The sequence below is a fragment of the Metopolophium dirhodum genome, chromosome 1 (assembly GCF_019925205.1).
Source record: "Metopolophium dirhodum isolate CAU chromosome 1, ASM1992520v1, whole genome shotgun sequence".
Classification (NCBI taxonomy): Eukaryota; Metazoa; Arthropoda; class Insecta; order Hemiptera; family Aphididae; genus Metopolophium; species Metopolophium dirhodum.
This window is the reverse complement of record NC_083560.1, coordinates 130,371,339-130,390,487: the sequence shown is the minus strand read 5'-3', so window position 1 is coordinate 130,390,487 and position 19,149 is coordinate 130,371,339. Positions and strand designations below refer to the sequence as shown.

The following is a 19,149-nucleotide window of genomic DNA, read 5'->3' as shown; positions in this document are numbered from 1 at the left end:
CGCGTACGCACTGCGCACTCGCCCACAAGAGCGTTGCTCTGGGGGGGCGGGTAGTACGCACCCGCACGTTCTCTCGCACCCGCACACTTGCTCGCGCACTCGCAGTTTCCCGGGGGCGGTGACCACTCGGGCCACGCGCACTCGCACGATCCTGAACACTGCGCACCGCACGTACGCCACTCGGACACGTCACGCGTTGGCGTCGGTCCGCACGCACCCGCACGGGTATATAGGGACAGGAGTCTCCGGGTTTTGTGGCTCTCGCCTACCGCCGTCCGTCCGTGCCTTAGCGCTGGGCGCTACTTACGGGCGGAGGTGGAGCTAGGACGTCGACGGCTAACCGCCTACGGCCTAGGGTCGTCTGTGGACCACCAGCACCGGGCCCCGGAGGGCCCGTACCTTTTCTGAGGGCCGGGATGACTCAGTTAAGTGCCACCTTGGGTACCGGTCCTCCCACTAGGTGTTGTGGTTTATGTACTACTATCTGGCGCCTGTCCCACAGCCACCACGTTTCAGCCGAGGTAGGCTCCTCAACCTTGAGGGGCACCACGCACAGCTCCGGCTGGCCGTATCTGTGCGCGGTGGGGCTCCCCTCTCCCGTGGTACCGACTAAGCTTTTAGTTGATGTCAGTGGATCAACCCGGGGCGTAGCCCCTACCACTATTTTGGCTCCCCAGCCGGCTAGTGGTGGGCCTTGCGGTGGAGATTCGGGCCAGCGCTTACACGCTAACCCCGGGTCCCCACCAACCCCTCCGTCGCCTGTGACGGAGCCTACCTAGCCTGGAGAATACCTACTCTATCCGAAGATCTTTTGGCCTCGATGGCCTCCCTAGCAAAGCGACGCAGTGCACAGTAGTTTGACCTAGTGTCCAGTAACACCTTGGTCTCACACGGCCATGCGTCCTCGCCTACAAGCCTGATGAGCCTTGCTCTCTCAGCAGAGAGCACAGGGCATCTGAAGAGCACGTGGTCCACCGTCTCGTCCTCAGTTTCACATCTGCACGCGCCCGTACCACGCAGGGCGAAGGACTCCAACTTGGAGTTGAAGTCTCCGTGTCCCGTGAGGAACTGGCACACGTAGTGATCCACCTCGAGAGGGAGAGCCAGTCTCCATCTTATGTCGGGAAAAATAGCATGGGTCGGGTATATAGGGACAGTGAGAATCTCGTTAAATCATTCATCTATCACTCGGTTATCAGCCCTCCAATATGTGTGGAGTGACCTGACTTACCCCGAAGCCGGATTGGCTCCAACTTGGCTCTGAAGTTCCCATGCCCGGTCAGGAACTGCGCTACTTCATGCCCCATTGCCAGTGGACTGTTTAGTCGGACCCGGACGTCTGGAAAACAACGGTACGTCCATCTTCCCTTTTCAGAGTTGGACCATCTCTCCTTGCCATTCGTCAACGATGTTCTCGTATGCCTCGAGTATGGTGCCCCGTCTTACATGGTCTGGGAGTAGCCTAGAGTCCTTCATTATTGCCATCAACCCCCGTGGTTTACTTAGCTCATCATGCTGGTGATCAGTGGGTACTGGTTGTCGGACGGCGTAATGTGGACACGTGGTTGACTTAGAAAAACCCAAATCAAGGGTCAGAACGTTGACCAGGTAGGTGAAGCGTCGTTGGTAAGACATCGACCAGACTGGTGAAACGTCGTTGAAAAAGATCGACCAGGTAGGTGGCTCGTCGTTGTTAAAATATCGAATGAATTCCGCTGTAGAGACCCGACGACGGCGATGGTTCCGAGCCGGCGACGGAGCTTTTTGTTGAAGTGGGGCAGGTCAGTGTCGTATCGTAACGAGAATTTTCACAACAATCGGGGATGTTCACAGTTTGTTTCTATGCCGGTGCGGTACCACCGGACTCGACGTAGGCGCCGACAGCACCGGCGGCCATGAGCTGCGACGTGCAGACACCGATCACTACGGGTTGTGGGGGCCGGGGAACGATTGTTACATAATACTGCGGTCATTTCTGCATAAGCGTGCGATAACCATAACAATAGAACAATAAGGTATGCTCGTAAACGATAATATGGGTATGGGTATGTTCATTATTTTTATAATAATAAGGCAAAAAATGCTGTGATGTTACAAGGTTCTGACCGCAACCTCGCGAAGAGCGGGTCGATCACTTCGGTGATGCCTCTGGGAGGCGTGACCGGCAGCGAGCGCTGCCAGTGAGGGCCCACCGTGAGCCCGCAGTACACGGCCCAAATCTCGGCAGGATCACAGCTGAGGCATCACGCTGACGAAGCTCGGTCCGCCCATCTCACCATTGATGTGCTTTCCTAGCGGGAGCGAGAATGGTACTTCGGGATGTGGTGCCCCCACGGCGTTGAGTTAATCGACGCCGTGGCCCACATGGCGTTTCCGCCTACAGCGGAAAGGATTCGAAGTGGCTGTCACATCTGTGACTATGTGGTTAACAGATCAAGGTTGATCTAGGGGATGGCTGCCGAGTGAGTATCTCCTTAGCACCCACCCAGCCTACCGGGGAGGGCTATATGCACCGGAGGTTGCCCGTAACCTGAAACGGGAAGCGACCCGACCAGCCAACGGTACGGGAGCACTCTCTCCCGACTTCGGTGGGAACGGGCGTGCGCCCGGTGCTCGTGTTCCGTAAACAACTCGTGGCCGGCGGCCGGTGGGTAACACTGCCGTACGTCGACCGTGAACCTCCGTGGCTCTCGACTAGCAGACAGCGCTAATGTGAGGACCGCGGTTGTAGCCGCAAGGCGCCAAACCCGGGAGTCTTCGTGTCCCTATCGGGTCCCTATATGGGGTCTTAGACGGACCACGGCACGAATAATATACAAAGGCGTCTTCTTGCCCAGAATCACATATGCTGCAGCGGCGTGGAAGGACGGCACAAAGCTAGTCAAAAGCCAGAAGGTGCTGAACAGCGAACAGAGAGCGCCGCTGCTGACCATCACAAGCGCTCATAAAACTGCTTCAACGAACTGCCTCGCAGCGGTTGCGGGTACTCTACCGCTCGATCTCGAAATCCGTCATAGTGTCAACAGACGCGAACTCAGGGAAATCCTAATAACTATCGAGGAGCTCGACATAAGACTTGACGGCCTACTAGAGGAATGGCAGACTCGTTATGATAGCACTGAAAAAGGCAGTGTGGCAAGTGATCGACCCGCTCTTCACGAGGTCGTGGTCAGCACCTCAGACCACGCCGACCATGGCGTCACCAGGCGGATAAGCCCAGTGACCGACCAGCTCTTCGCGAAGTCGCGGTCAGAACCTCAATCCACGCCCACAATGGCGTCACCAGGCGGTTAAGCCCAGTGACCGACCAGCTCTTCACGAGGTCACCGTCAAAATCTCTCAACGCTCTAGTCCCCGGAGGTTTCGGAGCGTCCACGCCCCGGGCGCCGGCCCCAACTGGCCTATACCCTTTTAGTCGCCTCGTACGACAAGCAGGGAATATTGATGCGGAATTCTGAACGGCCACCCACAGCAGGGCCGACCTCCTCGTCCCTGCCGTATGAGTGCGACCCGAGTCAGGACGCACTCGAGCGTACCTCACCGCTTCTGCCGCTTACACTATGCGCACTCATTCGAGACACCCCGAGTGCTGTGCCATCCGTCGATGACGGTGGCTGCGTCCTGACCCAAACAGGTCTTAGGACCAACTATTTGTCCTTAGATTTTTTCTATATCAACGATAATTTCTGTTAGTGAGGACTTCTCTCGCGAAGGTCCTTAATGGCTCGAATGTCCTTCTCGTCCGTAGGAAGGCCCCATCTCGTGGTGGCCATGCTTCATCCTCCTCGCTTAGGACTCTTTTTAATTTCATGCGAGCGACTCGGACAGAACCTTAAAACGTGACTAACCGTCTCCGGCATCCTATCACAGGCGCATATGGGGTCCTGAACCAAATTAAACTGATGGAGCTTTGACCTGAAGTCTCCATGTCCAGTCAATATTTGCCGAATGTCATCAATAGATTTCGAGTATTTATTACATAAAATTGCACCATATATATAGAAAATGAACACCAATATGCGAGAAAGTATACCTATACAAGAGAGACTAGCTGTTACTTTACGATATTTGGCATCAGGTGACAGTTTTATTAGTTTGTCGTATACACTTTTTTGAACTATTTGGATTTCAATATTTTTATGTCTATATATTATTTTAAATACTACAAGTATGTGATAATTGTTTTTAAAAGTATTTTTTTAAAAAAACATTCATAGGTTTATAACGAATTAAATTTTGTAAAATAAGAAAATCGCAATCATCTAACATAAGATTATTAAATATTTATAAATGACGGAAAATGCAAATGATTGGATTTCAATAGCTCAGGACTACAACAACAAATGGAACTTCCCCCATTGCATCGGCCCTATTGATGGGAAACATATTGTAATATAATGTCCGGGAAACAGTCAGAATTGTATAACTATAAAGGAACATTTAGTATTGTCTTAATGGCTTTAGTAGATGCAAATTCTTTTATTTCGTATATTAACGTTGGGTGTCAAGGTCGCATCATTGACGGTGGTGTTTTTAGAAATACGTTTCTTTATAAAAAATTAGAACAGAACAAGGGCGCACCCAAGGGGGTGGCTAACGGGCTTTAGCCCCCCCCCCCCAAATGGCTAGCCCCAAACATTTTGATAATTTTTATTAGGTTTATTTACAATTGACATTTTACTTTAAATTATTACAAAAAAAAATTATCAACTATCGAAATTGAAACATTAGGTATAACATAATATTATATTATATTTATACCTGTCATTCTGGGCCCCGGGAGAGACCTCTGTTGTCTATTATTATCGTCGCGACGTCGTTAGTTGAAACTGTGTACTGTGTAGGATACCGGAAACGTCTAGATTATATATTTTTATCGATAAAATTTAGTTTATCGCAAACCGCAGGTATTTTTGCGTTAACAAATTCCACTTTCATTTTATTACTTATTTAGTAGATCAACTAGTATTGTCGACTGTCGTACAACTGTTCAAGTCGACATCGTTGGTTTATGGTTTTTATTATTTTCGTTGTTTTTAAATATAATGAAACGTAATCATTCTGGATCATTATTAAATTACAGTAAAACCTCGGTAAAACGGAACTTCGGTAAGACGGAAACCCCGGTATTACGGAATATTTGTTTGGTCCCGTTTCAAATTACATATAATTTTATCCCGCTAAGACGGAAACCTCGCCAAGCCGGAAACGGACACGTTTTTGTAATGAAAGTTGATGAAAACCCTCGCTAAGACGGAAATATAACACGATTTTCGTGTAATAAATTTATTTTCGTACTGTCGATACCCATAGATAATCGATATACGAGCGCGTACGATGACATTAAAAACTAATAAAATTGATATGTATACACTACCTATACAATATTATTATCTGAGTTGCTTGGTTCAGTATCAAATCGTATATCGTTACGTTCGTGTCGTTTACGTCGTTGAGTTTTCCGTCTATCGTTTAAAATGTCGAAAAAAACAACTCTTACGCTATCGGATAAAATAAAATTAATCGAGTTAAAGCAACATGAGAATCTTTCAGTGAAGGAACTTATGGTGAAATTTAAGTGTGGAAAAACGCAAGTTTATGAGGCAATAAAAAATAAAGACAAACTAATGTGGGTGAGTTGTAAAAATTCTGGTAAAAGTAAAAGAGTGGTGTCGGTGGGATATGAACAAGTTGAACGAGATTTATACAGGTGGTTCATCAATTGTCGGTCGAAAAGTTTGCCCATCTCTGGACCTATTATACAAACAGAGGCCACTAAATTGGCAGAAAAACTCGGAATCAGTGATTTTAAAGCTTCAAACGGTTGGCTTGACCGGTTCAAACGACGGCACAATATCGTCTGCAAACAAATCAATGGAGAAGCAAATGATGTAAATCAAGATACAGTTGAAAATTGGAAACGCAAACTCTTAGTTCTCATTAAAGGGTATGAAGCTAAAGACATTTATAATGCCGACGAAACTGGTCTTTTTTTTAGAGGGATCCCTACCAAGTCTTTAGTAATAAAGGGCGATGCGTGTGTTGGTGGTAAAAAATCTAAGGATAGGTTAACTGTATTAATGTGTGGGAGCATGGCAGGTGAAATAAGGAAACCTCTTGTTATAGGCAAATCCATGAAACCTCGTTGTTTTAAGAATATGAATATTGCTTTGTTACCTGTGACTTGGAAATCTAACAAGAAGGCTTGGATGACGGCCGAAATAATGGAACAGTGGTTGCAATATTTCAATGCAGATATGCGATTGTAACGAACCAACTACTTCAGCTCAAATAATGGAAGTGTTTTGAAATAAATTAACAAGTTGACTGTATGGGTTATGTAGATTTATTTGTAATTTAAACGTAAATATTCTAAGTCCAAAATAATTAACTAATAACTTGGTAAACGAGATGTGACTTAATAATTGACTTGGTGGTTTCTATGCTGGTGCTCGTCTGATGGACACTTGTCCATCGACGTACCTCGTCGGTTATTCCTAATAGCTCCCTCCTATGGCATTTTTAGTATAAAACGGTATATCTCTGTGTACTCCTGAGGTCACCTTTAGACGTCATTCGTATAATTATGTTATTTTAGGAGTATATATTTTGTACAAAGTCATGATCTTTTACGCTTATTATAATATTCGTTTTTCCTAGAATACGGATAATGCGTGCATATACTTATCACGTGTTGTGCGGTACCGTTGATGTTATTACTATTAGGCTTTCCGGGATTACTGATATTACTACTATTAGTTTTATCGATGTATGCCGCCCGGGGTTACGTGCTCCCTGCAGCATTTATGTCTATTATTGAATATATCATTATTATTATTATATACATAGTCACAGCTCGTTACACCTCATCGCCCTTTCAAAGGTTTTTGTACGGCTACAATTTGTAGAACTACAAAAATCTTTAAATGTGTACATGAAAGAAAGTTTACATAAAACAATGGACAACATACATAATTACATAGTTCATAAGTTTACAATAATATTATATATAAATTATTAATTATTGTCATAACGACAATTTACATAATTTCTTTTCATGACATAATGGTTTTTCATTTTACATAAATTTCTTTTTTTTTTTTTTACATATTACATTTTCATTACATAACAATATTTTGTTTTTCATGACATAACAGTATTCTTGTTTTCATAACATAACAATTTTCAATTACATAACAATATATATTTTTCATCTTATATAATATAACTGTTTCATTTATATAATATAGTAATGTTCATTTTTCATAGTATAATAACTTTAATATAAAAATTTCTTTAATACATTTTTTTTTTTTTTTTTTTTTTTTAATTTAATACAATAATATATGATTAGTAAATTGTTTATGATTAGATTCTCATTAATTACAATAATGTTTGTTAATCATAATATTTCACAAATGATATAATATTTAAAATCTCCTGTAGCATTATAGACCAATATAATAATAAGTGTGCTTAGCTATAACAGAAAAAGCTGTAAGTTCTCGTGAAGATTCAGATAACGGAATTTGGTAGGCATTTTGGTTTTTCTAGTTCGTTTAACTGGTTCTAACTGTGTGTGTATAATTCCTTTCTGAGTACGAGTACCTATTTGTCTTAGTTCAGTTTCACTGACTATTATCAGTCGTATACTTGTATTTAATAAATTCTTTTCCCTGATAGCCCCTAAATATTTTTCCCTATCAAAATCTATGGAATATTGATAACCTTCTTCTGTACTTAAGTCAATTAATAGTTCCTTATTATCAGCTATAATAGTTATATCGTTATTTGTATCATTCTTGGTTTCTTTAGGGCTAGATGTTGGTTTACTTAATTCACTATCTTTGTTATTAATTGTCTCAGAACTCGTTGATTTAATTAATACGACTTCTCTACTTTCCTGATTTATTAATTGTACACTTTCAGTTTCACTATCGGTTAAACTAGTATTATTATCCTTTTGACTCATTATTCAATAGTCATAATCATTTAATTAAACAAACTTAAACGAAAACAGAATTGAAATGTAACTGACACGCTAGTATAAAATTATTTAAATCGTACGTAATAATTAATTCGCTAATGAAATTTAATCAAATAAATAACATCTACAGTACATATAATAACAATTAAGTTATTAAATAAATAAACAATAATCAAATAAATCAGCAACAATTAACTATGGATAATGAACAACAATTGTTATTAGCTATCCACAATCAATCCTATCGCTTCAATAATTCAATTCAAATCTACTTATTTAATAATTTATTTAAAGTAAATTAATTAATAATAAGAATTTTGACTTAACTTGTCTGACTTAGAATTAATTTAATTTAATTAATTAATACGATTTAAAATTAACTTTAATTTAAATAGTTACTCTTAATTTTTTTTGCATTAATTCAGATTAATCAGCCAATACGACATCTATTCAAAAATAGTAACTCTTATTAACTGTACTAATTGAATTAATTATATATTTTTTTGTTTATAATTTAACCTACTCTTTTCAACACGTAAGGACTTATTTCGGCCTTGTAAAATAAAATTCAAAATATAGACTCACTGTCTTCAAATAATTCACAAATATCAGGACTTACTGCACGGCCTATAAAATTCAATAATATCGACTTCAATTGTCGTAATAACTCAAAAACACGTAAGGACTTACAACACGGCCTATATAAAATCAACAAAATAACTCGACATCAATTGTCGTAAAATTCAAATAACACAGAAGGACTTACAACACGGCCTATATAAAATCAATAAAATAACTCGACATCAATTGTCGCAAAAATCAAATAACACAAAAGGACTTACAACACGGCCTATATAAAATCAACAAAATAACTCGACATCAATTGTCGTAAAAATCAAATAACACAAAAGGACTTACAACACGGCCTATATAAAATCAATAAAATCTCAACACAGACAACAATTGTCTAAATAATTTCACAAAATACAAGGACTTACTTCACGGCCTTTAAATAAAATTTCCAAATACAGACATCAATTGTCTTAATAAAATTCACAAAATATAAGGACTTACTTCTCGGCCTTTAAATAAAACTTCCAAATAAATTCTCAATATATTCCCCAATATATTCAGCAATAATACTTAACCCCCTTTTATTAAAATAAAATTTAATAATAATTCCTAAGTTATTATAATGACTAGCACGAATTATTTCAATTAATTACCTCTAAATTTGGAAATTGTTACCTAATAAACTTCTTAAATAAATTCAACTATTTATTCATAAACATTAATTAATTAATATAGTAAAATAAAAATAAAAATGTTTCTCAAAATAATTATTCTCTGAAATAATTAATAAAATAAAACAATTCTTTTCTTTATTTGTTCACTAAATAATTAATTTGAATTTCCGTTGTACTTCAATATCTATTTTTTTTTTTTTTTAAAGTATTTCATTTAATCTATAAAATTATTATTTAACTCAAATTATTATTATGCACAACACAATTGAATTTGATTAATTGATACGTAAAATAGAAATTGTTCAGCTTAAATAATTTTAACTATTTGGTATAAATGTTCAATAATTAATCGATCTGAAAAAATTTGTATTTAAATATGAAATTAAAATTCCGAACAGTTAAATTGTTTGAATTAAATCGATTGAAAATCTATTGTAAATTAAATTATTATTTTAATTTACTTAAATGATTAAAATTATTTAAAATTAAATTATTAATTTAATTTGTTCAAATGATTGAAAATTTATTTTAAAATCAAGGTACTATTTTAATTTAATTTAATATCTGAAATTAAATTGAATTGAAATTATTATGTTAAATTTAAAATTAAATTATTATTTTAATTTTATTTAGCTGTTGAATAATTTTATTGTAAAATTAAAATTTTATTTTATTTTATTAAAATGAAAAATATTGATTTAAATTAAATTTATTATTTAAATTATTTAAATGATTGAATAATTTTATTGTAAAATAAAATTATTATTTTATTTTATTTAATGATAAAAAATTCTAAGTTAAATTAATTTATTAATTTAAATTATTTAAATGATTGAATAATTTTTATTGTAAAATTTTATTTTATTTAATGATTTGAAATTCTAAGTTAAAACAATTTATTATTTTAAATTATTTAAATGATTGAATAATTTTGTTGTAAAATAAAGTTATTATTTTATTTTATTTAATGATTGAAAATTCTAAGTTAAATTAATTTATTATTTTAAATTATTTAAATGATTGAATAATTTATTGTGAAATAAAATTATTATTTTATTTTATTTAATGATTGAAAATTCTAAGTTAAATTAATTTATTTTTAAATTATTTAAATGATCGAATAATTTTATTGTAAAATAAAATTATTATTTTATTTTATTTAATGATTAAAAATTCTAAGTTAAATTAATTTATTATTTTAAATTATTTAAATGATTGAATAATTTTATTGTAAAATAAAAATTTTATTTTATTTTATTAGAATGAAAAAAAATATTGAGTTAAATTAAATTATTATTTTAAATTATTTAAATGATTGAATAATTTATTGTAAAATAAAATTATTATTTTATTTTATTTGAATTAACTTAAAGTACTGAACAATATCTAGCTTACTCTATTAAAACTAATTGAAACATAAAATTCCTGAAAATAAAATTATTATTTTATTTTATTTAAAGGTTTGAATAACTTTTAATTTATTTAAAATAATTATTTACGTTATTTCAAAATAAATTATTATTTTATTCAAAAGTAATTTTAATTTAATCTTCGAAAAACTATTGATTTATTTTATTTAAACAATTGTAAAATTTCACACAATTTGTTTTATTGAAACGAAAATTCAAATTCCTAAAATTCCTATTTAATATAACACGACTAATTTTTATTCACTTATTATTATATACTATGGTCAAGTACTATACCATAGGAGACGAACACTGATATTAATTATATTGCAGTATACTGCATACTCACAACAACGCAGCTGGTACAGCGGGTGCTTCCATTTGGTTACTGTTGATTGTAGTTGGCTATATTACGTAGTTGTACAGGATTCTTTCTCGGAGTTGCTGGAAGGTGATCAATTCTCCCAACGGTGATCCAGTGAAGAATTTTCCTCCTTGATTGAATTAAGAAGATTGGAAAAATTTCAAAATTTTCGAAAAATTTCAAAAATGTTGTAATTGTTTTTCTTTTCTTCTTAGTATCTTTTGAGACACCCTGTCCACAGCGCCAATTTTGTAACGAACCAACTACTTCAGCTCAAATAATGGAAATGTTTTGAAATAAATTAACAAGTTGACTGTATGGGTTATGTAGATTTATTTGTAATTTAAACGTAAATATTCTAAGTCCAAAATAATTAACTAATAACTTGGTAAACGAGATGTGACTTAATAATTGACTTGGTGGTTTCTATGCTGGTGCTCGTCTGATGGACACTTGTCCATCGACGTACCTCGTCGGTTATTCCTAATAGCTCCCTCCTATGGCATTTTTAGTATAAAACGGTATATCTCTGTGTACTCCCGAGGTCACCTTTAGACGTCATTCGTATAATTATGTTATTTTAGGAGTATATATTTTGTACAAAGTCATGATCTTTTACGCTTATTATAATATTCGTTTTTCCTAGAATACGGATAATGCGTGCATATACTTATCACGTGTTGTGCGGTACCGTTGATGTTATTACTATTAGGCTTTCCGGGATTACTGATATTACTACTATTAGTTTTATCGATGTATGCCGCCCGGGGTTACGTGCTCCCTGCAGCATTTATGTCTATTATTGAATATATCATTATTATTATTATATACATAGTCACAGCTCGTTACACGATCACAGAACAGAAATATTTTATTATTTTTGGACAATGCGACATGTCATCCTTACATTGAACTGTCTAACGTGAAAATTCATATGCTACCCCCAAACACCACTTCGGTTTCTCAACCGATGGACCAAGGAGTTATTTACACCTTTAAGTCGTACTATCGTAAATTTATGCTACAGTCACTTGTGTGCAAAATTGATAGTTCTACTTCGGTTCACCAGCTTGCTACTTCGATAACTGTGTTAGATGCTGTAAATTGGATTTCTTTATCGTGCAATAGTTTAAAAAATGAATGTGTACAAAATTGTTTCCGTAAAGCTGGATTCTTGATTGATGGATCGGACGTGAATCCCAATGAGAATGCCCTGACTGAAATTCAAGATATCTTTGCTGCACTTGATTTTGACCAAGAACAATTTCTGCACATTGATGACCAACTTGAGACGCAGCAAACCCATGATTCGGCTTTATCCATGGTTGAGAATGAAAGTGAAAAAGACGAAGACAACGACGAAAACCAATATGAAGAACCAGAAAATATGGTAAAAGATTACAAAACTGCTATCTGCTACCTCGAGGAACTACAAAAATTTTCCCTCACAGTATCTAATAGTGAGCTTTTGGATTTTATTTCGAGAGCCAAGGAGTGTGTGGAACGCGACGCCTTACAAAATAAAAAGCAAAAATCAATAACCGATTTTTTTCAAAAAATATAATTATGTATTTATTAATGTATACTGGCTAAAAATAAATACGTAATAAATAAAATATATAGATGAATAAGTATAAATATAAAATTAAATAAAAAATATAAATTGTATGTATTATGTATCAACTGGTTTAAAATAAATATATATGTAATCTTTAATTTTATTCAATTAAATTTTTTGAACCCCGTCAAGACGGAAAAATATCATGGTCCCATGCGATTCCGTCTTATCGAGGTTTTACTGTATTTTAAAGTCGGGTCACACACCACACCTGCAGAAGTCCAAAAACAATCAGTTGCTATAGACAATTCATCGGCAATAAATAATTATAATACAGCTACATCGAATGAATGTAATGTTCAACTAAATGACGGTAATAACATAGGACCAAAATATGATATATCTTTATATGTAAACAAAAAAATGAGTGATCACGAAAAAATAAATGTTATTAAAAATATGTGGGTTCCGGAGAATAGTTATACTTTTAAAACTCAACAAATAGGTTCTCAAAATAGAAAATTTAATCGATTTTGGTTAATAAAATATAAATGGTTGGCGTATTCGGATTTGGAAAATAGTGTCTATTGTAAGACGTGTGTTTTATTTGCCCCTTCAAATGCTGGTCACTGTTCTTCGCAAGCCTTTAATCAATTAGTTAAAACAGGGTACAATAATTGGAAAAATGCTTTAGAATGGTTTGAAAAACATTTACTTTTAAATTATCATAAAGATGCTACTTTAAAATATGATACTTTTATTGATATTATGGGTGGAAAATTGTTACCAATCAATAAACAAATTGATAAAAATTCACAAAAACAAGCCATTGCATTTCGCATAGTTTAAACTTAGCTTTATCAAATGCAGCTGAAGTAGTTCCAATTAGAAATGCTTTTGGCATTCTCCAAAAAATATATACATTTTTTAATACCCCGAAACGGCAAAATGTCCTTCAAAATAATATCGAAACATCAACTCATAATTTAAATAAAACGAAATTAAAGCAACTTTGTCCCACCAGATGGGTTGAACGTCATGATTCGGGTATTATAATGAAACAAATGTTGTTGCCTGTAGTTGCAGCTTTAGAAGAAATACAGTCATGGAGTTGTAAAGACTCATCGTCTAATGCGTTCTTACTGTTAAGTGGGATTCGACAATCAAGTTTTATTATTTCACTATTGTATGCAGAGAAACTCCTAAGTTATACTTTACCAATCAGTAAAATTCTTCAAACGAGTGATTTAGATATTTCAGAGGCTTTGAATAACGTAGACGGTGTAGTATTCGTTCTTCGCAAGATACGAACTAATGTTGAAAATGAATTTAAAATTATTTTCGACGAAGCAAATGAAATTGCTAATGCTTTAGAACTAACAATTACTATGCCCAGATTAACAAAAAATCAAACCAAACGATGCAATGTACCAGCAGAAAATGAAGAAGAATATTATAGACGTGCCATTTTTATTCCATGGCTAGATTCTTTTATAAACAATATATCCGACCGATTTTTAAAGCATAAATATATTATTAAAAGTTTTAAGTGTGTTGGGTACAAAGAGTACAACCAGTTCAACGGCATTACGTAACCTACCTTCCCGTAAAACTGGTGATTGTGCGCTGTTCAACACCACGACCCAAATAGTGTCATATGGTACGTCGACGACGACGTCGTTACATAGGTACCTACTCGTACAATATAATATTATAAAATAAAATAATAATATATCTCCGCCGGAACCGTGTCTTTACCATTCGTGAAACACCACAGTGACAGTCTATAGCCAACGGCTTGACGAATAGTGGTAATTCCCGCCGTACAACGTACAACCAATCCACACACCGGAGAACTCCCCGAATGCCAACAGTCGATGGACATTTTGGATTTACAATTCTACAACTAATCTAGGATCAACCGCACAATTCCTTGGGTCATGTGAGTAGGGAATATGTCAATTTGTTATTCATGTTATATTGTTATCTATTATTTATTGTTTGCCATTGTGCATATTGTTATTAACTATTATGTATATTAAGTCATACTGTCAGTAGGCTATAATAGCGCCGAGCGTCGCTTATTACTTAAAATGTATATGGATTACCTTGATTTATTAATTAATATTGTGTGTTACGTATTTTGCGTTGCAATCATTATACTTGTTTTACAGTATTTCTTAGAACTGTTCTTTATCATTCTTTTTATTGAACCTTATATATTATATTTAGTTAAAACATAACGAGGTCAACCTCCCTGCCTTTGCTTAGGGTTTGGTCCGTTACAAAGTGTCATTTACCAACTGGAAATTCCCCTAATCGAACAGAAAAATCACAGTATTTAAAACTTTTAGAATTTTATAAAAATGATATACCAGTAAATGGTGTTAACGCTGCAGTAGCCGAATTTGATTTATGGTATCAACAATTCCAATGCCCAAATCATTCATTACCACATAATGCAATCGATGCATTAAATTTGTGTAATGATACTCTATTTGAAACTATATTTATACTTTTAAAAATATTCTCAACATTGCCTGTCTCGACTAGTACAACAGAAAGATCATTTTCCACTTTGAGAAGAATAAAAACATACTTGAGAAATACAATGAGTCAGAATCGACTGAACGGATTAGCTATGCTTCATATTCACAGAGAAATCGACGTTCAAACTTCAGAAGTACTCTCAGTATTGGGGAAAAAAGGAACCAGGCGTCTCAAATTTATAATTTATAAGGTTAGATTTATAAAAAATAATCACTATATTATTCATAATTTAATAAATAATGTTACTATCATGTTATTCATTATTATTTAATAAAATAGTTTTGCACATAACCTTAAAAAGCCCCATATCGTCTTTCTCTCTCTTTACGTCTCTCTCCCCCAAAAAAGCACACGGCCCCATATGGAACTGGTATAGGCATGTCCTATCCATTCTTATATTATCTATGGGTATAATGTCATCTGTTTTCCGTGTTTTGAGAAAGCCAATTTTATTAAATGAAGACAGAGTTTCAGACATAGCAATGACGTGTGCATTGCTGCACAATTTTTTAAGAAGAAGTAAGTTATCAAGAGCAATTTATTCTCACCCAGGAACATTTGATTCTGAACATGAAAATGAAGACCATTTAGGTTCCTGGAGAACAGACCAGGGTGATATGACATCATTTTTGTCACTTCGAAGAGTAGCTCGAAAATCTGGACTTGAAGCTCTCCGAATAAGAGATTTATTCGCTCAATACTTCGTGACAAACGAAGCAGTAACTTGGCCGAATAACAAATAATTAATTAAGAATACCATAATAATATATAAAAAATTGTATTAAATCATATATTTTTAACATAAATTATTTTTTTTTTTAGTACTGAGTTGTAACATATAAGTTGTGTACCCTGTATAATAATATAATATATACTAAATTGTTTATGTAGAATGTCTTTCACTAATATATCCCTAGACTTTTTATCTAAATTTTAGTTAATAGCATAGACATACTAAATATACCTTAGTATAAGGTATATGGTGAATAGTATTTTTTGTTGTAATGTAAACATTTTATAATTAATTGTTAGATACTAAAAAAGGTTCATTATATGTCCAAGGTTCACGACGATTCGAGGTACCCACGAATTTCGTATTTTGGGTATTGCAGCTGCTTTTTATTGTCAACCAGTCAAACAACAGTATTTTATTTTATATATCTTTTAAGATTTTTTTTTTTTAGAGATTTTTGTGGTTATTATTAAGTTTATCTAAGCAATATTAACGGACTTGTGCTGAACGAAGAACGTTTTATTTAACGTTTTTGATTAACATATTATAACGGAAACTGTACATTTTTTTAATTTTAAACATTAAACATTTTAAGTAAGCCTATTTATGCCTTATTACATTCTACCATACTGTTAAATGAATTAAGGAATTATTTAACTATATATTTATTTGTGATTAGGACTAACCTCTGTTTTTTTTTTTGTGACTCGAGGTTGGAAAACTCCATGCAAAAACTTCACCATTATTTCATAGGCAAACCAGTCGGGCTTATATACGTCAGCTGTGCCTGAACCAGTCTTTTTACTTCCTCTTACTCCTGAAGCCAGTTTCCGGAAAGTGGACATTAACGAATCTCTCTTTTTTAGTTCATTTACAGTACATGATGCACTAATGTTATCGGAAATCCTTTGCCATGAATCGTTAACATAGTTCCTGTTCTTATGTTTTGGGTCTTTTGGGTTCCAAATAGCAGATTCCTTCTCGTACAACTCCAAGAACTCGATAATGAGATCATTTGACCAATTCATAGTTATTAAGTTAACTTATAGTTTGAATAAAAAATTAAATTTATAAAGATTTTCAAATAAAACTTATTTAAAACAATACGCGCCAATTTTCTTTTGACGCGGGACATAAAAACCGACAATCATCGGAAACGGTCGCGCCGCGCCGCGCTCCACGCCACGCAACGTGGGATCGCACCTTTACTGTTAGCACATTTGGCTAACTCTGTCTCGCAGTTCCGAGAGTCGTGTAAAGCCGGGATCCCACGGCGCGTGGCTCGTTGCTCGGTTCGTGGCTCGCCTCCGTACCACGTCTAGACAAGCCGTGCCTACACGCGCTACCCTCTAACGAGCTACGGTAATCCCGTGGCTTGTAGCTCGGCCCGTCTCTAGACTCGGCATCAATTTCCGAATCATTCCGAGTCTGTCTCGTCGTCACCGGTACTGTTTTATTTTTTTAATTAATTTTTAAATTAAAAATGAATAACCAAGAAGAAATTGGTAATGCTGCAGCATATTACATTATTGTGTGCAGTGAGTTTCTGAAAAATTACTTAAATGAATTGTGAAGATGAACCTAACCCACCAAAAAGAAGACGCTACTGGATGGATACTTTTTATAAAAATCGGAAAAAGTAAGTTTCATGATTTTACCTATTTAAATGTTTGATTGGTTTTTTTTTTTTTAATTTAGTCAATATTATCTAGTCATAACTGTAATTAATATTAAGTAGTTTAGTGGTTATTTCTAAAAATTATGGTCTTGAGTCCAACGAAACATGTCTAAAAAAGTTTAAACACAATAAATTATTATTATACGACGATCTAGTAATTCTTTATACATAATAATATATTTTTTGATTTTTAGGTACAATAAAACAAATATGATGCATGACTTGACAATAGACCCGTCACGAAAATTCGAAAATTTTTGTAGAATGAGTTCTTTTGACTTTGAGTTTATTTTAAATAAAATAGCCCCATATATTACAAAGGTTAATACGAACATGCGAGAATGCATTCCGATAAAAGAAAGGCTAGCTGTGACTTTACGATTTTTAGCAAGTGGAGACTGTTTTAAAAGTTTATCATATCTATTCAAATTTTCACCACAAACTGTATCAAGATGCGTTGATGACGTATGCAAGGCTTTGATTCAAGAACTGAAAGTTGAAATAAAGGTATGTAGACATAAATGTTTAAAACAACTTTCATTAAATAAAATGAATTAATAATGAAAAATTATTAAACAATGACAATATAGATACTTAATATTTGAAAAATAAAACAGAAAATAAAAATAACAGGTCAATTCTTCATAAAAAAACTTATAAAATCCTTTTTTAAAATAAAAACTTTTTAGTGAAAAACAAATAAACTTCTCGTTAAAAAACTAATCTATAACATAAACAAAATAACAATAAACCGTTTTTAAAATATTTCAATAACGGTAATGACTATCATGTTAATATTATATGTCAAACGTAGGTATTTAAATTTAATTCCTCATGACTTTGACTTTGGGGGATCGTGTATGGTTGTGAGTTCGATGAACTTTCAGGTGACAGGCGAGGTGTATAATTAGGTGCTTGTTTAAAATCCGTTAGATTAGATGACATACTTGTATCTTCAGATAATGCTGGAGAACTCGTGCAAGGTGATGTGTATAAATTTGATTGTTGAGAAAGTGGTGGTGGTGCGGTGGTGGTGCGGTATGTGTTGTTGGTGATTGAGGATGAAAATTTGATGTCGAAAATACAGATAATTGCGGATTGTAAATAGTACTACTTGGTATTTTGAATTGGGTGTTGTGAAATTTAGATGCATATCTCTGTTGTTTAAGTCCATAAACAATTTTGTCTGTTTCAAGCATAGCAAAGTCTTGAGTATACTCATCAAGCTCACTTTTTCTCGAGTAATTCACAAAACAGTGAACATTTGTCTTTTTTGGGTTTCTCTGATGCCTTTTTTAGATGGTTGTAGGCATCGTCCAATCGTTTTTCCATTTCTTTAATTTGTTCAAATTTTCTTTTTTTAGAAATATTTGGAGAAAAATGTACAGTAGGAGTTTTAAAATGTTCATTTGATTTTATTTTGTTGTTCGCCGGCTTCAACTTCAATACATTCTTCCTCGTCAATAAAACTGCCACTGTTCTCGTTTTCGTTATTTATTATTTCATTTTGTATTGCATGGTAATGAATTATGTATTATTATTAATATAATTATGAAATATTTAAATTCCAATGGTTATAAAAATGGAAAATGTATTTTTGACACCTATAAGATTTATAAGAAC

The 19,149-nt window shown here is 34.7% G+C and overlaps 1 protein-coding gene and 1 pseudogene across 1 annotated transcript; both read left to right on the top strand.

The window, feature by feature from the left end:
- Positions 1-5,477: 5,477 nt before the first annotated feature.
- On the top strand, positions 5,478-6,269 carry LOC132953739 (tigger transposable element-derived protein 4-like). Its single transcript, XM_061026096.1, has one exon. It carries the CDS (start codon positions 5,478-5,480, stop codon positions 6,267-6,269), a length of 792 nt encoding a protein of 263 aa, XP_060882079.1.
- Positions 6,270-17,331: 11,062 nt separating this feature from the next.
- On the top strand, positions 17,332-18,364 carry LOC132953738 (uncharacterized; annotated as a pseudogene).
- The last annotated feature ends 785 nt before the right edge of the window (positions 18,365-19,149 follow it).